General features: G+C 39.5%; 1 protein-coding gene across 1 annotated transcript in view; it reads left to right on the top strand.

The window, feature by feature from the left end:
• Positions 1-16506, top strand: part of UBE3C (ubiquitin protein ligase E3C) — a 173717-nt gene extending 157211 nt beyond the window's left edge. The window contains exons 20-23 of the mRNA XM_048837621.2: positions 1467-1655; positions 1768-1834; positions 3334-3464; positions 14817-16506. Of these exons, the coding sequence (XP_048693578.1) occupies positions 1467-1655; positions 1768-1834; positions 3334-3464; positions 14817-14987 (558 nt within the window). The 3' untranslated portion in view covers positions 14988-16506. The remainder of the gene's footprint in view (positions 1-1466; positions 1656-1767; positions 1835-3333; positions 3465-14816) is intronic.
• The last annotated feature ends 7357 nt before the right edge of the window (positions 16507-23863 follow it).

Here is a 23863-nt window from a genome sequence, read left to right as displayed (position 1 = left end):
AGCCAAACTGAGCCTTTTTAACTGCTGCCTGAGGGGAACTCTGAGATTCATACATTTGTGGAAGCTACTCCTGTTCCAAGGGATAAATATCCATGGTGAAAGCCTCGCCCCACTGAAGTCAATGGCAAAACACCCATGAACTTTAACAGGCTCAGGATTTTGCCACCAGTCTCTAGCTCAGCGGTTCTCAAACTGAGGGTCAGGACCCCATTTTAATGGGGTCACCAGGACTGGCGTAGATTTACTGGGGCCTAGGGCCAAAGCTGAAGCCCGAGCCCCACCATCCGGGGCCAAAGCCTGAGGGTTTCAGCCCTGTGTATTGGGACTCAGCTTACAGGCCCCCTGCCTGGGGCTGAAGCCCTTGGGCTTCAGATTTTCCGCTGCCTCCCTCCCCCCCCCCCCCCAACTCCCCTGCTTGGGGTAGTGGAGCTTGGGCAGGCTCAGGCTTTGGTCATGAGGGTCGTGTAGTACTGTATATACTCATTCATTAGCCTGTTCATTTATAAGCCAGTCCCCCAAGATGGATAGGTAAAAATAGTAAAAGCTGTATGACTGTCTCATAGGCCGACCCTATATTTCAGGGGTTTGCAAACTTTGGCTCCCGGCACGTCAGGGTAAGCCACTGGCGGGTCGGGACGTTTTGTTTACCTGGAGCGTTCATAGGCACGGAGCCTCGCAGCTTCCAGTGGCCGCGGTTCGCCGTTCCCAGGCAATGGGAGCTGCGGGAAGTGACGCGCCACTTCCCGCAGCTCCCATTCACTGTGAACAGCGAACTGCGGCCACAGGGAACTGAGGGGCTCCATGCCTGCAGATGCTCCAGGTAAACAAAAGGATAATGTATTAGATATTCAATTCAATGATTTCATAGAGTTTAAAATCATCAAATTTTGGTGTAGACCCATTTATAAGCTGACCCCTGCTCTTTGATGCGTCACATTTTTACCAAAAATATTTGGCTTATGAACAAGTATATACGGTAACTTTTATTGTCAGAAGGGGGTCGCGGTGCAATGAAGTTTGAGAACCCCTGCTCTAGCTGATTCATAATACTCTATTTAGTATTTCACACTACATTCTTCCTAGAAGTGGAGTTTCTGACACCTCCCAGCCCAATTACTTTATGGTAGTTAGGCACAGGTATATATGGGTATGTCCAATTTTACACAAGTTCAGCTGGAGGTTAGGGGCTGAAAAATCATTTCCTGTGATACCTCACATCTTATACATTAATTTGTACTCCTATATATATATTTTCCTATATAAATACGTAGTAATACAACCTCATGATATTCTTTTTTCCAATTTCAATGGTTTTATAATATATTTCAGTTATTTTCAAGTATGTAAGTCATGTCCTTGAGTTTTCTGTAGCTCATTTTTGGAAGTGTAAGTTTTCCATTTACATGCAATATATAGAATTAGCGTTTACCAGGATTATGAACAAATACATATTTTTATGTTTACAGGTGGTTGAACTGAAGCCAGGTGGAAAGGATATTCCTGTCACCAGTGCAAACAGAATAGCCTACATCCATCTTGTAGCAGACTACAGACTAAACAAACAGATTAGACAGCATTGCCTTGCATTCCGACAGGGTCTTGCCAATGTTGTTAACCTCGAATGTCTTAGGATGTTTGATCAGCAAGAAATACAGGTACTTCTGTTTAGCTATGTTGGAGAAGTGTTTGCGTAATAATTATTTCAAAACTGAAAAAAATGTTTAATTTCTACCTCAAATCTAATCATCGAATTTTCATCAAATGCAGGTTTTGATTTCTGGTGCCCAGGTTCCTATTAGTCTGGATGACCTTAAATCCTTCACAAACTATTCAGGCAAGTATATCACAACTACACAAATGAGTTGTTATGGCTGATTCACAAATAAAGAATATTTTAAAAATTCTCTTTACATTTTCTTCCTAAAGCAACTTCTTAGAAGAGGAGCTGGAGCCCAATCTTGCCCTTTTGATGTTAGTGGCAAAGCTTTCAAAATGAGAGGCCTTTGGATTCCCTGAATTTAAGAGGGTTGGAAAGAATAAGATCAGATTTATCAAATGTGGGTTCCTAGAGTTACACACACAAACCCATATTTAGGTACCTAGGTATAAATAAGTGGCCACACGTTCAGAGCACTGTAGCTTTCATTGACTTCAATAGGAGTTGGCGGGCTCAACAGCTCTAACAATAAGGACCCAAGTGACTTTAGATGTCTGTTTCAACCAATGCATTCAGATACTTATCCTTGAAGGAGTCGTGAAGGGATAATTCTTCCACCCTTACTCTGCGAGCAGCCCATTGAAAACATTAGTCCTCAGTGAAAGGCTTTGCTCAGGGTTGTAGAATTGGACTATACATAAATGTCAATGCATGTTTTAAAAACTGATTTTGTCTGTATTATATTCACCCTTTCCTGGGTATATTGATTTATGGGAGATATACAGTCATACTCACCCAATCCCATTACTCTTTCTGTCCTACCTCTTTATAATAATTATTACATAATCAGTTGTGAAAACAACTAAACAAATGTGGTTCAAACCCATTTATAATGCTCATTGGTCTCATACCCATCTCAGAAAAGATGTCTTGAATTACTATTTTAAGTCTGCCAAAAATATTTAATTTCTGAGTAATTCTTTGAATCTCCATTTTAATCATAAAGAAATGCTTTCCTCAGTATTCTGCACAGTGAAGTTTTCTTGCACATTATGATTTAACCCAAGTCTAGGAATGTATTTTGTGCAGTGAAATGTTCTTCCTTTATAAAAAGACAAATTAATCACACATTGCATGGCAATTCTGTGCATTGTCAACTCATAAGTACCAAAATACAATCAATCTTTTTTCTTTCTACCAATAAATCTTCAATTATAGGTGTATAAAAGCATATTATGATTGTATAAACAGCTATCTTTGAATATCCTAGTTATCGCTGTCAGTAGGCTTTCAATATTACCATTTTCATTTTTTTCAATTATTTTTACTTTCCTTTAAAAGAATTGTTACGAGTAATGTTATTGCAAAGGGAGCCAGAATTTTTTTTAAAATGAGATTCATCCTGGAAAAGTACAGTTAATAAGACTGGAAGAAAATTATGCAGAACACAGGTACTAAGTGAGAGGGAGAAGTTTGTGAATTACTAATGTCCAAAGAGGCCTGCTGGTGATGGTGAACAGCAAATCAGATGAATTGGCATGCTGCTTTTAATTTCTTTTCAACCTGATTAGAACTGATAGGATAGTCTCTAAAATGATATATTAAAAATAATTTGTCTGCTTGCATATTGTATAAAACTGATTTTTCTTTTAAAATATTTTAAAATTGTATTATAGGTGGATATACTGCAGACCATCCTGTAATTAAAATATTTTGGAGAGTTGTGGAAAGCTTCACTGATGAAGAGAAACGCAAACTACTCAAGTTTGTAACAAGCTGTTCTCGACCTCCTCTTTTGGGTTTTAAGGTACACAACTTGCTGAATTTTGATTAAAATTAATTACTTGGCTTTGATTAGAGTGCTTGTCCAGACTACTAGTAGTATCCAATTATGACAGAAATAAACTGGCTGGTTTAAAATATGGGAATTTATATCTTTGGGAATTAAAAAAATGCAAGAAAAAAAGTCTGTTTATGACCACAATTGCTACTTAAACATTTGCAAATGTGCATAATGAGTATAGTTAATTATATAGCTTACAAATATTTTTTGAAACATTATTTCACATTCATGTGTTCTGACTGGAGAGTTCCTTTAAGTGGGTAGTAGGACTTTGCAAGAAGTATACATCATTAAAAATGTTTGCACTTTGCTGTGAAGGATGCTTGCTGCACTGCTTTTACTGCATCTCATCTCGATTAATAATGTACATAAAGCAGTATTGCCATCAGTTTCAGGGAACAGATTGATTTTAGCTTGAATGTGTTCAGAAATAGGCAGAAGAGGATTTAGGATATATCAACATCCACTAAAACCCATCTGCGTTTGAATCCGGGAACATATTTCTCATGTTTCCTTTTGAATATCGTTTATCTGCTTATAATTCATTATCCATCATCCAAATATTGTGCTAACAAGTAGCTTTTCTTAGACTGCTATTTGCAATAGAGTTTGAATGTGGAGAAAATGTTTATCTGCCACTTATAAATATTAGTGATGGGTCTGTGCAGATCCCAATTTTAAAATGTCTTGAGTTCAGGGATGTTCAGACCAGAGGTTTTGGTTTGCTCTGTTATAATAGAAGCAATCTACACAATTCTGACTCAAATCTGGCTTTGGATTCCATTTCCTCTAGAAGTTTGGGAATGTTCAGTGCTCGTCTTTAGTGAATACATTGTAAATAATAGACTGTTGAATATCAACACTGTAGTATAGTAATAGTAAATATGTTGTCAAACACTATAGTACTGTTCTGTATAACAAATTAATACAAATCTCTGCTAATCTGGAATGTATAGAGACAGTCATCAGTGCAGAATATCACTTTCAAATAACACTTTGATATATTGTTCTGTTTAGCTCTTACCTTAGCAGTATTGCTCAATTAACTTACTCTTAGGCTATACAGCTAATAACGTTTCACATTATAAAGCAATTTGAGGTTATATTTAACGAGCAATGGGATGGTAAGTCATTTTTCATGTTTACTGGATAAATATAGGCACATGCACTAACAGCGGATGAATGCAAGTTCTGTCTCAAGTATTGCAATTCTTATCGCTATTAGATTACAAAATATCTGTATTTATTTCGGTTTAAGGTTGGGGGTGAGATAATTTTCTCGCTAAATAAATATTTCCAGAGCAGTTCTTACCATTATTTTAAATAAGAACAGTATGCAGTTTAGATGACTGGAACAGCACGGGGATGAGGAAAATATATTTGGAGTTCTGCACACTTTCACCATACATCATGTATTAAAATTAGATCTAAAAAACATATGGTAAAAGAACAGTATGGTTTCAGAGTCAAGCACTAAGAAGTTAGGAAGTGCCAGAATTGAGGTTGCCTGTGCAACTTTAATTCAGCCCTCTTGTGTGTATGCATTATGATAGAGGCTTTTATTACATGATCACATACTATTTTTTCCCTAGGACTCCTGCCCCACTCAGTGAATGAGTAATTATTTAATATTTCTTTTGATAATCATTCAGTGGGTGGCAGATACAGTCTGCTTGTGGAACTCCTTGCCAGAGGATGTTGTGAAGGCCAAGACTATAACAGGCTTCAAAAAAAGAACTAGATACATTCATGGAGGATAGGTCCATCAATGGCTATTAGCCAGGATGGACTGGGATGGTATCCCTAGCCTCTGTTTGCTAGAAGCTGGGAATGGGCAACAGGGGATGGATCACTTGATTACCTGCTCTGTTCATTCCCTCTGGGGCACCTGGCATTGGCCGCTGCCAGAAGACAGGATACTGCGCTAGATGGATGCGCTAATTTTGGCAACAGAAATGATTAGGAGACTGGAACACATGACTTATGAGGAGAGGCTGAGGGAACTGGGATTGTTTAGTCTGCGGAAGAGAAGAATGAGGGGGGATTTGATAGCTGCTTTCAGCTACCTGAAAGGGGGTTCCAAAGAGGATGGATCTAGACTGTTCTCAGTGGTAGCTGATGACAGAACAAGGAGTAATGGTCTCAAGTTGCAGTGGGGGAGGTTTAGGTTGGATATTAGGAAAAACTTTTTCACTAGGAGGGTGGTGAAGCACTGGAATGCGTTACCTAGGGAGGTGGTGGAATCTCCTTCCTTAGATATTTTTAAGGTCAGGCTTGACAAAGCCCTGGCTGGGATGATTTAGTTGGGGATTGGTCCTGCTTTGAGCAGGGGGTTGGACTAGATGACCTCCTGAGGTCCCTTCCAACCCTGATATTCTATGATTCTATGGACCTTTGGTCTGACCCAGTATGGCCACTCTTATGTTCTTATACACAGCATGTAAAATTTCTGTCAAACTAACCATTGATGCTAAATTATAAGTAACTGAAGCCGGGTCTTATAGTGGTAAGTGCTGGGCAACTGTAACAAGAAGCAGCATTACTAGCTCCACTTACAGTATGTTTATTTTACTTTTATTTTTACCCACACGTGGCATATACAACATAGTATGTGATAATTACTATGTGTGATCATTTGAAACACACATCATATGTGGTCTTGGGCTGTCCCCCTCATCTACTGTATTCAGATCTGGGCTCACCACACCAGGATGTTAGCATGAGACTCCTCATATATGGTCAGTTATTTGAAAAGCCCTCAATACCCACAGTTGTATGCACCTATAGATGGTAAATTGGTTGCTACATTATTCTAGTCTCAAGACTACTCCAGATGGTGCCAGTGAAAGCAGAGATTAGACTCACAGGAGATGAGACTAAGGTGTATAGGACAGGACACAATTAAAACTGGCCATACACCAAAGGAAAAAGTCTAATAAAAGAGAGAGAGAAATGTAGCAAATTGCCACTTGTCTTTCTAACAAAGGGGAGGGAGGGAGACCACGCAGCAAAAGCAGGAGGTATAAAATGACCAAGCACTGAGGCAGCCTATGAAATGTAAGAAGAGATGTGGAATGTGAATCCAAAGAGGTCAGTGCTCAAGGAGAGGCTTTAGAATCCATGTGTAACTGGATCACGTGTGAAAGGCAGGGGAGCAGCTCAGGGGATGTCAGCTGTAGCATGGCTGTGCTGTGCCAGAGGAGAATGGGCGGGTTAGAATAGCTATGTCAAGTGCAGCATGGTCAAACACATCAGCAAGGAGTTGGAGTTAATTGTAGGACTGACCTACAAGCCACGCCCCACACAGCTGCTCTGGCAGTAGGAAGTACAGCAAAAAATATTGCTTCTTTACGTGGGCAGCACTGAAAACCAGCCAGTTCCAACACTTGAGGGGTGCATGGATTGGTTAGCAGTAGCCCCCTACCAAGTAGGGCATGCCGTTGGCATCATGGGGCTCACCAGCCACCCAAGAGAAGTTGGGTTTTTCATAGCTATGCCCCAGAAATCCAGTGCTAGCTGCTAAGGCCCTCATAGGAGCTCTCAAGTTGTAAATGAATACTGGAAAAGGGAATAGGCAATGGCTATTGGCATGAGTGTTCATATAGTGGTAGCCTGTGATTAATGTTTGTACAGTGCTCTCAAGATGAAAAGCACTATGTACTGTAAGTGCTAAGTATTATTAGCAGTCAAATAAGTCAAATGAGTATATGAGTTTGTTATAAAAAAGCTTGCAATATGTTGAGGGTGGAAATTAATGCAAAATCTCTTCAGTAATTAATTGTTCTATAGTTGTATTAAAATAGATATTAAATTTTGCTATTAAGAACACAATCGTTAGCACTGAAACTAAAATCTTGTATGTACTGCATTGTGGAACCTTCACCTTCGCTATAGTTCATATTTATTTAAGAGAAGGGATCATTTCAGAGTTCATAGCTTATAAATAGCACAGTCTGGGTTTGCAGCATGTAAAAATTATTAGTACCCTTAGTGCCAGATTATTGGACTCAGAGTAACATTTGCTAAAGCTAATTAAAGTTTAATAAGTTTAATAAATGTGATTGTTACAGACAAAAAAAATCATTAAAGTGCGGTTGAAAATTGTTAAGTTCCAATCAGGTCACATAATAAATTGATGATACTTACTTCCAAACTGTTGCAGATTCCCGTTGTACAGTATTTAATTATGCAACAAATGGTGCCCTTAGCATGACACTTGAATATAGAACTTCATTTTTTACATTTTTAAAGCTTAAAGTAGGAAAATTCAATTAGCATTTTGAAAAGAACACTAAAATTGCAGCATTTTAGCTGTGAATCACATTTTAAGGCCTCCATTTAAACAGTCATTTAACTTAAAATCTCATTGACCTCCAGCCTTAGGGTGGCTTTTTTACAATTTCTAAAACCAGATGATCTATTTTAGCTCAGCCAAGCATTTGTTGAAATTAATATTCCCTTGCCAGTGAAAGCAAGCATTAGGTGTAACAAATAAATGTCCTCTACATCCCCATTTGTCTTGGCAAGATAAACTTGATTTCTTAAAGAGATTAGAAAACTATACATGAAATAAAACCTCACATACTTGGTCAACATATCAGAAGACCAACCCAAATTTGGCCAGTTTCTACCTGATAGACTTCTTATTGGTTTTATATGTAGGTACATAAGAACTACCTGATTCTGTGGTATATTATTGGTACTCTGCATCTTAAAAAGCGCAGAAGTGTATGGTCTTTAAAATAAAATATTATGCGTCTTGCATAGAAAATATTATGTACCTCATTAATAGACAATTTTAGGTCCCAGTCCTGCCAAAATTTTAAAAGTACTTAATTTTACATATGCACATACTGCCATTGACCTCATTAGGACAACTCATGTTTACTTAAATACATGCCAAAAGATCGTGACCTTAGACTGCAAACTCTTTGGGTCCAGGACTGCCTTTAATCTGTGTCTTGGGTAGCATTAGACACGATGTCAGAATTTAGCAAAGAAAATAATATTTACGTGTCCTGACTTCTGTGCAGTTGGAAGATTAAGTTTTTTGGTAATGTGCTTGGTGTGTGCTTTCTGGCCATATTTATTTTGCCTATTCTAACTGTACTAAAAAATAACCTGAGGACCAAGGAGGAGGAGGTTGATCATTTTTTGTATGAAATTCAGGTTGCAGTCCGAGACAGATGGTCACATGATAATATAACATTGAACGAAAGTTTCTTTGTGGCATGGCTACTCCTTAATCCAGCCTTGGCTTGATATGATGTGGGTAACATATTAATGTGAATGTAAAGAGAGTTTAAATTGAATTTGAAAGAAAACGTTTATTTTAGATTTATATAGAAATTCTAACATGTAAGACTTACTTAAACTAAACTCTATAGAAGATCCATTTGACTGTTAGCAGGAGAAGAAGGGGCTTTTCTTTTTGTTAGAGATCTTCATATATATATATATATATATATATATATATATAAGGGTATCAAGGAAAAACATGAAGCAATAAGGAAAATAACAAAAAAGTGTAATTCAAAGAAGAAATCTTGTACTTTATGCAATGCAAAGTGGGCTGAACAGGCCCAAGGACCCAGCCCATTATACTTGCCCCCACTACTGCCAGTGGTCTATAGCTTCCAATCAGGGCTGAGCAAATAATGGATTTTTTAGTTTGGGAAGTGGGCGAGGAGAGAGGCAGGCAAACTGAAAATACAAAAATATTCCTGTTCAGTTTGGACCAAAACCTTTTTCCCCAAAAAGTTTTTGTTGAAACAGAAACTTAAAACAGTTTCATTTTGAGATGACTTGAAACAGGGTGTGGACTTCTTTTGAGTTTTCATTTTGAATCAGTGGTTTCAGATGTTTTTCATCTTTCATTGGTGGGTGGGGTGTGTGTGTGTGTGGGGTGGTGGTGGTGGTGGTCGTCTTTAATTGGCCAAAGATCCATTTAAAATACCATTTCAAATTGAAAAGTTTAAACAAAACATTTCAAAATAGTCTAAATGAAACTTTTCAATTATTTCAGAAACTTGTGTGTGTGTGTTTGGTTTTTTGAGTCATCTGATACCCTTTGCCAAAATCTACTTGAATAGATTTTAGGACCCCAAAAATGCTTTTATCTACGGAAAACTATGCTTTTATCTATGGAAACCTATTAGTAAAAAAAAAAAAAAAAAATTTTTTTTAAATCGCTCAGCTCTGCTACCAGTACTTAACACTGGTGCATTTTCAGTAAGTATACAAGTGTTAGGAAATTCCAGAGCCCAGCTCCAAGTCTACGAATTCTGTGGTGATGGGGAAATGACAGGGATTGTGCGTGCTTGGAAGACTTCGTAAGGCGAGCCTACACTTAATTGTACCTAAGATTTCTGCAAATAATTTCTTAGTTACAAATAAATCAAAGACCTCTTTCTGCATGCTACTGTATTTTAAATTTTCCTGTTTCACTGTTTCTGTGGAACCAGATATTTGCAGAATATAGCGTGTGAACAATAACACAGCTAGCTATTTCCCCCCCCCCCCCCCCCCATGCTGGGCCTTAAGACCTTATGTTTTCTACAGTATGGCCATGATTGATTGATTTATTTATTTATTTATTGCCATACCCATTTGGGAGTGCTTTTAGGGCAACCTAGGGAACATAAAAATAGCCATACTGTGTCATATCAATGGTCCCAGTAGCCTGTCTCTGGCAGTGGCCAGGGTCATATGCATCTGAGGGAACAAACAGAACAGGGCAATTTCAAGTGATCTATCCTCTGTCGCCCAGTCCCAGCTTCTGGCAGTTGGAGGTTGAGAGACAGCTGGAGCATGGGATTGCGTCCCTGACTGTCTTGGCTAGTAGCCATTAATGGACCTTTCCTCCATGAACTTACTTAATTCTTTTTTTTTGAACCCAGTTATACTTTTGGCCTTCACAATATTCCATGGCACGATTTTCACAGGTTGACTATGTGTTGTATGAAGAAGTACTTCCTTTTGTTTTTTTTAAACCTGCTGCCTATTAATTTCATCGGGTGACTACTGATTCTTGTGTTATGTGAAAGGATAAATAACACTTCCTTATTCACTTTCTCCGTACCATTCGTGTTTTATAGACCTCTGTCATATCGCCCCCCCTTAGTTGTCTCTTTTCTAAGATGAATATTCCCATCTTTTTAATCTCTCTTCATACTGAATCTGTTCTATACCCCTGATCCTTTTTGTTGCCCTTCTCTGCATCTTTTCCTATTCTCATATATCTTTTTTGAGACGAGGTGACAAGAACTCCATGCAGTATTCAAGGTGTGGGTGTACCGTGGATTTATACAGTGGCATTATGATAGTTACTATCTGATTACCTATCCCTTTCCTAATGGTTCCCGACATTCTTGTAGCTTTTTTGAGGCCACTGCACATTTAACAGATGTTTTAGAGAACTGTCCACAATGTCTCCAAGATCTCTTTCTTGAGTGGTTAAATTAACAGTTAATTTAGACCCCATCATTTTGTATGTATAGTTGGGATTATTTTTTCCAGTGTGCATTACTTTGCTTTAATCAACATTGAATTTCGTCTGCCATGTAGTCACCCAGGTTAGTGAGATCCCTTTGTAATTCTTCATAGTCAGCTTTGGACTTAACTGTCCTGAGTAAATTTGTACCATCTGCAAATTGTGTCAGCTCACTATTCATCCCCTTTTCTGGATCATTTATGAATAGGTTGAATAGCACAAGTCCCAGTACAGATCCTGGGGGAACCCTGCTTTTTACCTCTCTCCATTGTGAAAATTGACCATTTGTTCCTACCCTTTCTTTCCTATCTTTTAACCAGTTACTTATCCATGAGAAGACCTTCCCTTTTATCCCATGACTGCTTAGTTTCCTTAAGAGCCTTTGGTGAGGGACCTTCTTAAAGGTTTTCTGAAAGTCCAAGCATGCTATATCAATTGGATCACCCTCGTCCACATACTACTTGACTCCTTCAGAGAATTATAATAGATTGGTGAGGCATGATTTCACTGTACAAAAGCCATGTTGACTCTTCCCAACATATCATGTTTATCTATGTGTCTGAAAATTTTGTTCTTTACTATAGTTTCAACCCGTTTGCCTGGTACTGAAGTTAGGTTTACCTGCCTGTAATTGCCAGGATCACCTCTGGAACCTTTTTAAACAATAGACCTTGCGTTAACTATCTGCCAGTCATCTGGCACAGAGGCTGATTTAAGTGATAAGTTACAAACCACAGATAGTAGTTCTGCAATTTCATATTGGAGTTCCTTCAGAACTCTTGGATGAGTACCATCTGGTCCTGGTGACTTATTATTGTTTAATTTATCCTTTTGTTCCAAAACCTCTGCTAGTGATACAGTAACTCCTCACTTAATGTCGTCCCGGTTAATGTTGTTACGTTGCTGATCTATTAGAGAACATGCTCGTTTAAAGTTGTGCAGTGCTCCTTTATAATGTTGTTTGGCAGCTAGCTGCTTTGTCCTCTGCTTGCAGGAAGAGCAGCCATTGGAGCTAGCGGGTGGGGGCTTGGAACCAGGGTGGACCGGCAGCCCCCCTATCAGCTCCCTTAGTTCCCTGTGCGGCAGCCACCCAGCAGGCTATCAACTGTCAGGCAGTTCAGCTGTTCCTGCCCTCTGCCTTGGAGCGGCTCCCAGGAGCCTCCTGCTTGCTGTGCAGGGAGTGGGGGGGGAGAGGGGAGGGTGCTAATGTCAGGGTGTCCCCCCTCCCCCCCGCTCTTGTACCCCATCTCCACAGAGCAGGGGGGGACATGACAGGGCTCAGGATGGAGGGAGCTTGTTGGCAGCAGCTGCTGTCTCAACTTGCTGATCTACTTAAAAAGGCACTGTACTTAGAGTGGGCTCAACGTACTTAAAGGGGCAATGTGTGTGTGTGTGTGTCTCTGTCTCTCTCTCTCTCTCTCACACACACATGGTGTGTGTCTGTCTGTCTCTGTTTCACACACACATACACGGCACTTTGGAAAGTGGTGCGCTCCAGTGGGATAGCGTGGGTTCATCATCACTGTTCAGTTTCCGCAGGGAATGTTTGCAGCCACTGCCGTGCATCTGTTGTGTCCCCTCCCTCCGTTTGTGCTGCCTTGTAGAGTGTGAGGCTACGTTAACAACAATGAGTTAACCCTTGAGGTCTCAGCCAGCTGCTAGTTCATCATTTAGCAATAAGGTATTCCCTGGGAAATATCTCACCCTCCGACTCCACCACCTCAGCCAAGCTTCACAATCATCATTGCTGTGTACAGTATTAAATTGTTTGTTTAAAACTTATACTGTGTATGTGTGTGTGTGTGTATATATATATATATATATGTGTGTGTGTACATATAAAAATGTCTTTTGTCTTGCAAAAAAAAAATTCCCTGGAACCTAACCCCACCCCTCATTTACATTAATTCTTATGGGGAAATTGGATTCGCTTAGCATCATTTCGCTTGAAGTAGCATTTTTCAGGACATCACTACAAGGTTAAGCGAGGAGTTATTGTACCTCAGTGTAGGCCAGTTCCTCAGATTTGTCACCTATAAAATATGGCTCTGGTGTGAGAATCTCCTCCATATCCTCTAGAGCAGGGGTTCCCAAACTTGGTTCGTGGCTTGCTCAGGGTAAGCCCCTGGCGGGCTGAGCGTCCGCAGGTACGTCGCTCACAGCTCCCAGTGGCTGCGGTTCACCGTTCCCAGCCAATGGGAGCTGCGGGAAGTGGCGCGGGCCGGGAGCAGGAAGTGTGGGAACCCCTGCTCTAGAGCGAAGAGCAGTGTAGAGAATTCAGTTAGCTTTGTCACAAGAGCCTTGTCGTCTTTGGGGTTCCTTCAGCGCCTCAACTGTCTGGTGGCCCCCCCGACTGTTTGGCAGGCTTCCGGCTGCTGCTGCAGTTCAAAAAAAAAGTTGCTGTTAGTTTTTGTGTCCTTGTCATTTGCTCTTCACGTTCTTCTTTGGCCTGTCTAATTATATTTTTACTCTTGCGAGAGTTTATGCTCCCTTCTATTTTCCTCACTAGGATTTGACTTCCAGTTTTTAAAGGATGCCTTTTTGCCCCTTATCTCCTCTTTAACTCTGTTGTTTAGGCAAACCTCTTACTGTTTGGTTTTTTTAATTATTATTTGGGGTTTACATTTAATTTAAACATCTATTATGGTGTTCTAAACAAGTTTCCATGTAGGTTGCAGGTATTTCCCTCTTGTGACTGTTCCTTTTAATTTCCATTTAACTAACTTCCTCATTTTTGTGTAGTTCCCCTTTTTGAAGTTAAATGCTACTGTGGTGGGTTTCTTTGGCATTTTCCCCCTACAAGTGTGTTAAATTTAATTACGTTATCATCATTATTATGAGCGCTTCAGCGATATTCACCTCTTGGACTAGATCCTGTGCGCCACTTAAGACTAAATCAAGAATTGCCTCTCCCCTTGTGGGTTCCAGGACGAGCTGCTCCAAGAAGTAGTCATTTAATGTGTCTGGAAATTTTATTTCTGCGTCCCTTCCTGACGTGACATATACTGACTGGGTACGAGGATAATTGAAATCCCCCGTTATTATCGCGTTTTCTGTCTTAATAGCCTCTCTAATCTCCCTGAGCATTTCACAGTCACCAGTACCATCCTGGTCAGGCGGTCGATAGAATATTCTTACTGCTATACTCTTATTGTTCAAGCATGGAATTTCTATCCATAAAGATTCCATGGTACAGTTTTATTTATTTAAGATTTTTACTTTATTTGACTCTACTTTCTTTCACCTATAGGGCCGCTCTTTCCACAAATGCAAATCTGTTCTGTCATCCCTATATATTTTGTACCCTTACCATATCCGATTGATTATCCTCATTCCACCAAGTTTTTGTGATGCCTATTATATCAATATCCTTATTTAATGCCAAACACTCTAGTTTGTCCACCTTCGTATTTAGACTTCTAATATTTGTATATAAGACCTTATACATGTTGTCAGTATTCAGTTGCTTGCCTTCATGTTATATTTAAAAAGGACTTTTTTACATTTGACTGACCTCACAGCTCCTACCTGTACTTTATCAACTTCATTCCAATCCTCTTAACTAGGATATAGAGTTCCCCCTTTAATAAATTCATCCCTAATGGATGTCACTGCCTGAACCTTGTGCTCCTCCGCACCTATTGGCTTTCCCTCAGCCCTTTGTTTAAAAAATCCTCTCTGACCTTTTTTAAACCTTTGCAAGTGCCATTGAAACAGACTTAAATTCTAATTGCTCCTTGCCTAGAAGTTTATGTGGATTGTCATGGAATTATTTTTTAGCCTGTGTGTGTATCTTAATTTTTTCCTATTTTTGTATTTTCCAGGAGTTGTATCCCGCATTTTGCATTCACAATGGAGGATCGGACCTAGACAGGCTACCCACTGCCAGTACCTGCATGAACTTGCTGAAGCTTCCTGAGTTTTATGATGAAAACCTCATGCGGAGCAAACTTCTTTACGCCATTGAATGTGCTGCTGGATTTGAGCTGAGCTGAGTTGAACTGAGGTTTAAACAGAAGCTCTGCAGAGGAACTAACCAGTGCCTACTCCATAAGCAGCACCTGTACCCAAGCAGATGAAGGGAACTCAGTCTAGGTTTCTGCAGCTCTCATTTCTTATCAAATACCCTCAAATAGGTTTCATTTTTAAACACATGATTTGTTAGTTAAGTGTCATTAAACTTACATTGGCACTGCTTTATTATGACTCAAAATAATGAATGCTGTGTGCAGTGTGGTTGGGGTTTGTGTTTATGCCAAGCAAGAGCACATTTAACGAACAGTGACATCTCTGTGAAATTAACCAAAGATGAAGCTTTGGCTTTGTGCTGTTCAAATATAAATAATTCTACAAGCTGGCAATAAAATTGTGTGTAGTGCAGCACGTTGGGATAAGACAGGTCTTAACATCCTGTTATAAATCTTTAGAGGGAAGTAGATGTTTGCACATATCCCAGAACTGAGAGATAGAAAATGCTTGTTACTGATAACCCCAAATCTTGTTTACAAACCTTAGTTGTTGCAATTAAAACAGAATGGATTTGTTTTCAACTACCATCTCTTGAGATGGCAGGCACTGAGAGATAACATTGATATTTTATTTGTGCTTTCTGAAATATCTTCAAGAAATTGGATTTGCATGATTATTTTTAAGTTCTACCTTTGGCCGTGTCATGATCAGCTGGACATTGTCGTAAACAGATATGACTATCCATGCTTTTCTCTGTTCTGTTTCTGTCTCTCCTTTGCGCCTGTAAAGATTTTTTTTTTAATGTATCAAACTCCTATGGCATACACAGTACATACAGTAGTCATGACTTTGGAAAAAAATATACTTGTAACAACTATTAAAAGTATTTCAACCAAAGCATCAGGCTTTATCTTTTATATCTGAAGCCTGCAGTGTTCACATTCCTTCTCTCTATCATTTCTCTTCATCTTAAGTACCATGTATGTGCTGTAGAAACTTGTCTTAATTCATTATTTTTGTGACTAAGCAGCTTTTGCATCCATCTGGCTGTTAGCAGTTCTGCTCAGACAAGTAGGTGAGAAGATGTTGCTTAACATAATTTGATTGCCAAGGGAAAAATTGGATTCATATGAAAGGAATCAGTTCTCTAATAACAGGTACATCACTGAGTCAAGGTTTGTGTTCACATTTAAATTTGCATTCAATTAAAAAAAATTAATTATAAGTCAAACTATAAGATGCATAAACATGTGCATCCTTTCTGGTTTTTAATAATAACTAATAAAAAAATCAGAATTTACAGACAGACTCCGGTTCATCTCTTATGCTAAAACTATTTTGCTGTCACTGGAAGCTCTGTTGGGTTTCGTATTTAATAAGCAGTAACCAGCAATATACTTTTAAATGTGGAGAAACTGAGTGGTTTTAAGGTGTTTACTAGTATTGGTATAAAATGTATAATTTCCTAATTTAGGTAATAAATGAAGTGTTAAAATACTATTTGTAGTCTTGATGTACAGAAATAAAATAATTGTTTTCTTTTTGGTTTTGCTTTAGGCTGTTTTATTTGTTAAATGTTACAAACCCAACATATTCTTTACTTACAAATTGGTTTCTTGTATATTTTTCTACATAAATTATGGAACAGAAGACTGAAAAGAGGTCAGTGATAGTATTACTGCCTCCTCTTAAAAGCAAAACCTGAGCATTTCCTTTAGATAACATTATTTATTTTCCAACCCACGACTTAAAATATTTTGAAAATATTTCTCAATTGAATTAATTTGCTACAATTTGATAGTGTCATGTTTGTATGTTGTAAAATGCAAATTAAATTTTTTATATTAAATATTCACATTTCCAAGATTGTGTTGGAGTCATGCCACATAACAATGGTTGGTAATATGTACATTTTGTTATTTTATAAAGAGACCTAACACACACCCATTCCTAGACATCGACACAAGTACTGGTGGAACAGAGTATGGGTAGGCAGGAGATTACAGGAAAAGGAACAGTATACTTTATAGATGTGAGTATATAAATATAAATATAAAAATAAATTGTTGCAGGGAATGTGACTACAAGCTTTGTAGACCATTAAGAAATATTTCACATAATCAGTTCCTTCTGTAGATTTGGTATTTAATCCTCAGTCATTTTGTTTTTTATACTTTTCTACGCATGAAGGGTGAAATCCTGAACCTGCTCCAGACTTTCCTTAAAGTTAAAATTTGCTTAAATGGGAGCAAAATTTGGTCCGTGCTCCCATTTGTCTCAAAGGGAATTTCACCGTTGATTTCAGTTGGATCAAAATTTGAACCAGGGTCTGTATGTAAAAAGGCAGAATACATCCACAGTCCTGTTAAGGAAAAAGAAAAGGAGTACTTGTGGCACCTTAGAGACTAACCAATTTAGTGGAAACGGTATGCATCCAATGAAGTGAGCTGTAGCTCACGAAAGCTCACGCTCAAATAAATTGCTTAGTCTCTAAGGTGCCACAAGTACTCCTTTTCTTTTTGCGAATACAGACTAACACGGCTGTTACTCTGAGTCCTGTTAAGGGTATCCCATGTAACCCTTCTACCAGTTGGAGTCGGCATCAAGGACCAGGCCCAATATCTAGGGGTTCCTTTTCAACAATACAACACAGAAGCAGCTCGAGCCCCCACCAAGTAATCTGGGAAAATTAAACTCCACCCCCTAAAAAAACAACGAGTCTGGTGGCACCTTAAAGACTAACAGATTTATTTGAGCATAAGCTTTCATGGGTAAAAACCCCACTTCTTCAGATGCATGGAGAAGTGGGGTTTTTACCCACAAAAACTTATGCTCTAATAAATGTGTTAGTCTTTAAGGTGCCACCGGACTCGTTGTTGTTTTTGTGGATACAGACTAACATGGCTACCCCCTGATACTTGACACCACCCCCTAGCCACCTCTGGAGGCAATACTTCCCCACTTGCAAGCACAGAGTCCAAGTGTAGAAAACAAACTTTGAATAAAAGGAGGGAAGTAACTTGGCATTATTTTGGGAAAATGCCACAAGCAGGATTCATAAACATAAAACCATAAGCAAAAGACCCACCCCAGAGTATGTTGAGCAGTGTCCTTTTGCCTCAGGTTCTTAAGTCCAGCAACCAAAGGCTCCTTTTACATGCCCCTCCCTCCACCACTTCCCACTCACAGTTGTCCTTGGTCAGTGAAGACCCAGAGTTCAGAGGTGCATCTGCATGAGCTCTGACCCCTCTCCAGCAGGGGGAGAGAGGGGCATCTTGGTTGCTGTGCTGTCTGGGCACTTGCTCTGGCATCATCTGCCCTGCTGGCCTCTCACCTCCACGCTCCACACCCTCAGGGATGTCGTAAGAGCCCACCACTTAACACAGCTCTCAGTGATCGTAGTGCTGTGATTTCAGCTGTTAGTGGGGAAGCCTCACAAATAGTGCAGACTGGGCAGTCTCTTGCATCACAGACACTGTCCCAAAGCAGGCTTAATGCTTAGGCCTGGCTATCCATGATTTCAGCTCTATTGGTGTGCAACAAGACTCTGGAGAGAGGAAGAGTCAAATAGACAGGGCACACACCACCAGGTACAAGTACCTGTCCCCCCCCATCTCTCAACTTCCGTGGGCTTTGGTACCTATGCCCCTGCCTACCAAGTGCAATTCAGTTGAGGGTGAGTCCCTCAATCCAGCTATGCCAAGCACAGTTCTGCTGCCCTTGATTCACACAACAAAGATACCAACCCTTTAGTACCTCTGCCCCAACAGCAATGTGACTTTTTTCCAACACCAGCCAAAAGTGATCATTTGGGGAAAACAGCCCCATCATGCTGAGCGCCTCGGCACGGTGGGTGTGCCCATGCAAACAAGGTTGGCTCCTGAAGTCCCCTTCCTCAGCTCATCACTAGATGTCAGGGGAGAGCTCATTCAGACCCTGCTTACACCCATAATTAAAACAAAATTTGTTTACTGGTGCTGTTGGCAGTGGTCTGGACAATTTTTCAGCATCTCTTAAAGCAAATCTAATATCAGCTTCCTAATACGAACCACAAAAGGGTTTGGAATTCACAGTGAGCATGTTGGGAAGTACAATGAGCTAATGCTGAATTTCAGTCTGTTTAAACCCAAAAACTATTTGTAAAATGTTAGTGGGCAGCTGTGAACTTTTCCTACAGGGTGAAAAATGATACAACACTTGGACAAAACAGGAAAATTGTTTTTCTTGGGTCATTATTGTGAGAAGTGAAATAACGTTTGTTCTGTACTTAATTATAATTATACAAAATAAATGTAGGTGTATACCTAAATCTGTGTGAGTAATAGCCCTGACATGTAAAAGCGTGTGTTAATATTTTTCTGTTTTCTATGACAACTTGCCTCTAATTGAAGGAGAAGCAGCAATGATTATGATGTGTAGACACAGAGCAGGATAGCTGTATTTTTAGTTACCTTAGATTTTGAGAATAAAGCAATTTTGACTTTTCTTGAAAGTTTTCAGCAACATTTTTCTTTCGTTTTTGGAGTAAATCTGGTCACTTTCAAAACACATGAAATTTTCCAAGATAAAGTTATATGAGACTAAAACAGGGCTTCATAATGTGGAGGTTATTTGTACCGTATAATGAGTAGAGGCTGCTACATCTCCATGATTCTCTGATCCTGTGACAGAATTGCCCACCTCTAGCATGAAACCTGCAACCTTATTCTCAAGCTCAAAATTTCCCAAGCACACCATCAGTCAAACTGTGCCTTGTAGGCTTCGTTTTCTTTGCGTATCTTTGAAAAACCAGCCTAAACATCAATGATCCCCTTTTTAAACAGTTTATCCTATGCCATTGGGAAGAACAAAACCCTCCTTCAGTGAATGGAAGCATGAGAGAGAGAGAGCACTCGTAGAGAATGTTACCCTTTGAAGAAGCAAGCACAGGAATGAATTCTCCTCACAGAACTTCTTCAAGAAGTTCTATTTTAGCTCTTAAGAAGATATGCCTTTGAAGTGTAAGTTTGTCTGCCTGTTTCTTTTCCTTCATGCTCTTCTTGCTATTCTCTTAACTTAGAATCCACTGCTTCACAATATTCATTAATAGGTTCCATGTGGTATGCTAGTTAGAGAATGGTTTTCAAGAGCTCGTCAAATTTGTTTTGGTTTTTTTACCCTGCAGAGGCCATCGCCTGCCAGCAAAAATGTAGCTAGCGGCAAGAGTTTTCAAGAATTGATCTTGAGCCATTTCAGAACCTTGCTGAAATTAGTGTGTGTTACGGACATAGCGCCATGAGCCCGCAAACTCTTATATGCATGCTTAACACTCCGCTAGCTGAGTAGCCCCATTGAAGCCAGTGAGACGACTTCCATGCATAGTGATAAGTATGTGTGTATTTGCAGTATCTATAATCTCATGACAGAGCCAGCAGAAGCTTGAATTTTAAGCCAGGGTTTCCCTGTGGCTCTTTGATCCTGCCACTGCTTCCCAGATTATTGTATGAACCACTGGGGTAGAGATGGGGAGTGTTGTTTTTAAACTATCATGTAATGTTAGATGTTTAGATTTCCTATTAAGCCAAATTCAATCCTGGTGTGAATTCTGTTGGCTCAACTGTCCCTAGTAGCTGGTGTCAGGACTGCCTGTTATAACATCTGAGAGTGAAAAAGAGAAGAAGCTGTTTTAGAAGAAATGTTTCGGTGAGCCACTGAACAAATGGTAACAACATTACAGGGTCATACCGGAACTCGATCACTGGCCACACTGTGGAAGTGATAAGGGCAGTTGAAGATATTCAGAGGATTAGCTGATTTCTAAACATTTTTAAAGCAATTTTTTCAGTTTCAAAATTTCCTGCCTTATGGGGTATTCAGTTGCTATAAAATGTGTTTGATTTTTTCTTTATTTTTGCTATGATTCAATAACTGTTTCCATTTTTATCAGAACTAATCTGTATCCCTTGCTGCCATTCTCCCAATTCCTTAGACAAAATTATCTCTCGTTATCTCAGTGAAATGTCACCTGCAACACTAGTGACTTCCCTGTAAGAGTCACACATTACTTCTGGAAAATGTGTGGAAATCTGTTCAGACAATAAATCTGCTGTCTCTGCGGCATAGAGGGGAAAAATAAATCATTTTCATAAGAATATGAGGAGGCATTTCACTGGCTGGCATCCATTCCACCCATCTAAATGAGGCCTTCTGTTGGTTATTTATTTAGCAGGGCATAATCAAAGAATTCACTGAAACTTAAACTGTGTGGGTCTCCACAGATGTTTTGCACAAATGCTTTAACTAAACTGAATGTTTATCATGTTTGATCTTGGCTCCTATGCAGATTATACATGGAAACTTGCAAAATCAGTATGCCTAGCATAATAGGGCCCCAAACGTTGATTGGGGCTCCTTAGGACTGTAATAAGAACAAACCATCCTCATGAATTATGGGGCTACGATGGAAAATAAAACGGTGTAAATACCCCACACAGCACAGTTTCATCTACTGGCGAGGCTCTAGCCTCAAATCCTTTTCCCTAAATTTTATTATGGCAGAGGCCCATCTGTGGAACAGGAAACCTGTTTATTCTGGGTCTCTTAATCCTTGTACCTTTAAGGATAACTACAGTGATCACCTTTAATATATTATTAATGCGAAACTGTATTCTTAAAAAAACAAACAAAAAAAACTCACAGAAATTTTCAAAAAGCTTTTTAGAATTACCTGCATCTCTTTCGGTATCTCCTGTGTGATTGTGAATGGTGCTGGTATTTCACAGAGAAGTGCCATTTTGTTGCTTTTCCTAGGATAGAATATGGACAAATGACTGGAGGAGAATTGTGTGGGTTTCTAGGATGGGATTTTTTTGTAATATACATATGGGGCAGAGATCCAGTACTTTTAGCACTTTCAGTTAATCTGCAGTGAAACACCAATATCCTGCCCATTTAAAGGAAAAGTGAAGAGCAGGACAGGAACCAATGGGAGCCCAGTCATGAACTGAGAATACTGCTGTGCTACTGAAATTCCGCTCTTAACTGGAGCAGCTCCTTCCAATAGTGGCTACTATTCTTTCCGACCTGTCACAGGTCAGCTAACCTAACCACCAATTCCATAAAGGTGACCAAAAACAAATAACTGAACATAAGAACAGCCATACTGGGTCAGACCAAAGGTCCATCTAGCCCAGTATCCTGGCTTCCGACAGTGGCCAATGCCAGGTGCCCCAGAGGGAATGAACAGAACAGGTAATCATCAAGTGATCCATCCCCTGTCACCCATTCCCAGTTTCTGGCAAACGGAGGCTAGGGACACCATCCCTGCTCATCCTGGCTAATAGCCATTGATGGACCGATCCTCCAGGAACTTATCTAGTTCTTTTTGAACTGTTATAGTTTTGGCCTACACAACATCCTCTGGCAAGGAGTTCCACAGGTTGACTGTGTGTTGTGTGAAAAAATGCTTCTGTTTGTTTGTTTTAAACCTGCTGCCTATTAATTTCATTTGGTGACCCCTCGTTCTTGTGTTATGAGAGAGAGTAAATAACACTTCCTTATTTACTTTCTCCACACCAGTCATGATTTTATAGACCTCCATCATATCCCCACTTAGTCATCTCTTTTCCAAGCTGAAAAGCCCGAGTCTTAATAATCACTTTTCATATGGAAGTTGTTCCATACCCCTAATCATTTTTGTTGTCCTTCTTTGAACTTTTTCCAAATCCAATATATGTTTTTTGAGATGGGGTGACCACATCTGTATTCAAGATGTGGGCATACCATGGATTTCTGTAGCAGCAATATGATATTTTCTGTCTCATTGTCTATCCCTTCCTTAATGATTCCCAACGTGCTGTTTGGTTTTTTGATTGCCGCTGCACATTGAGTGGATGTTTTCAGAGAACAATCCACAATGACTCCAAGAGCTCTTTCTTGAGTGGTAACAGCTAATTTAGACCCCATCATTTTATATGTATAGTTGGGATTGTTTTCCAATGTGCATTACTTTGCATTCATCAACACTTAATTTCATCTGCCATTTTGTTACCGAGTCACCCGGTTTTATGAGATCCTTTTGTAGCTCTTCTCAGTCTGCCTGGGACTTAACTATCTTGAGCAGTTTTGTATCATCTGCAAATTTTGCCACCTCACTGTTTACCCCTTTTTCCAGATCATTTATGAATATGTTGAATAGGACTGGTCCCAGAACAGACCCCTGGGGGACACCACTATTTACTGCTCTCCATTCTGAAAACTGAACATTTATTCCTACCCTTTGTTTCCAATCTTTTAACTAGTTACCAATCCATGACAGGACCTTCCCTCTTATCCCATTAACAGCTTACTTTGCTTAAGAGCCTTTGGTAAGGGACCTTGTCAAAGGCTTTCTGAAAATCTAAGTATACTATATCCACTGGTTCCCCATTGTCCACATGCTTGTTGACCCCCCTCAAAGAATTCTAGTAGATTGGCGAGGCATGATTTCCCTTTACAAAAACCCATGTTGATTCTTCCTCAACAAATTATGTTCATCTATGTATCTGACCATTTTGTTCTTTACTGAAACAAAAAATGTTCTAAAAATGCAGGGCTAGTTCCTCAGTTGCTGTAACTGGACATCATTGATGAAGTTCTGTCCATTTACACAAGCTGAGGATCTGACCCTCTGAGTGAGAACAAATGTCAGATTAAGGGATAACCATGGTGATTTGACTAACCTCTTACTACTGGAGAATCCTGGTCATTTTCAAGCATTGCTAGGTCTCAGGGTTGATACAGGAGGCAAAGTGCTGCAGAGACAGTTTGTAAATACTCCATGTAATACTACCAATTGATCAAAAACTATACAAAATTAACTAATATCTGGTGTGGGCCTATGGATAAGAAAGCAAATCATAGATCAAGTTAATGAAAGTGGAAT

Source organism: Caretta caretta, chromosome 2 (genome assembly GCF_965140235.1).
Source record: "Caretta caretta isolate rCarCar2 chromosome 2, rCarCar1.hap1, whole genome shotgun sequence".
In the NCBI taxonomy this organism is placed as follows: domain Eukaryota; kingdom Metazoa; phylum Chordata; order Testudines; family Cheloniidae; genus Caretta; species Caretta caretta.
This window is presented reverse-complemented; position numbering and strand designations above follow the sequence as displayed.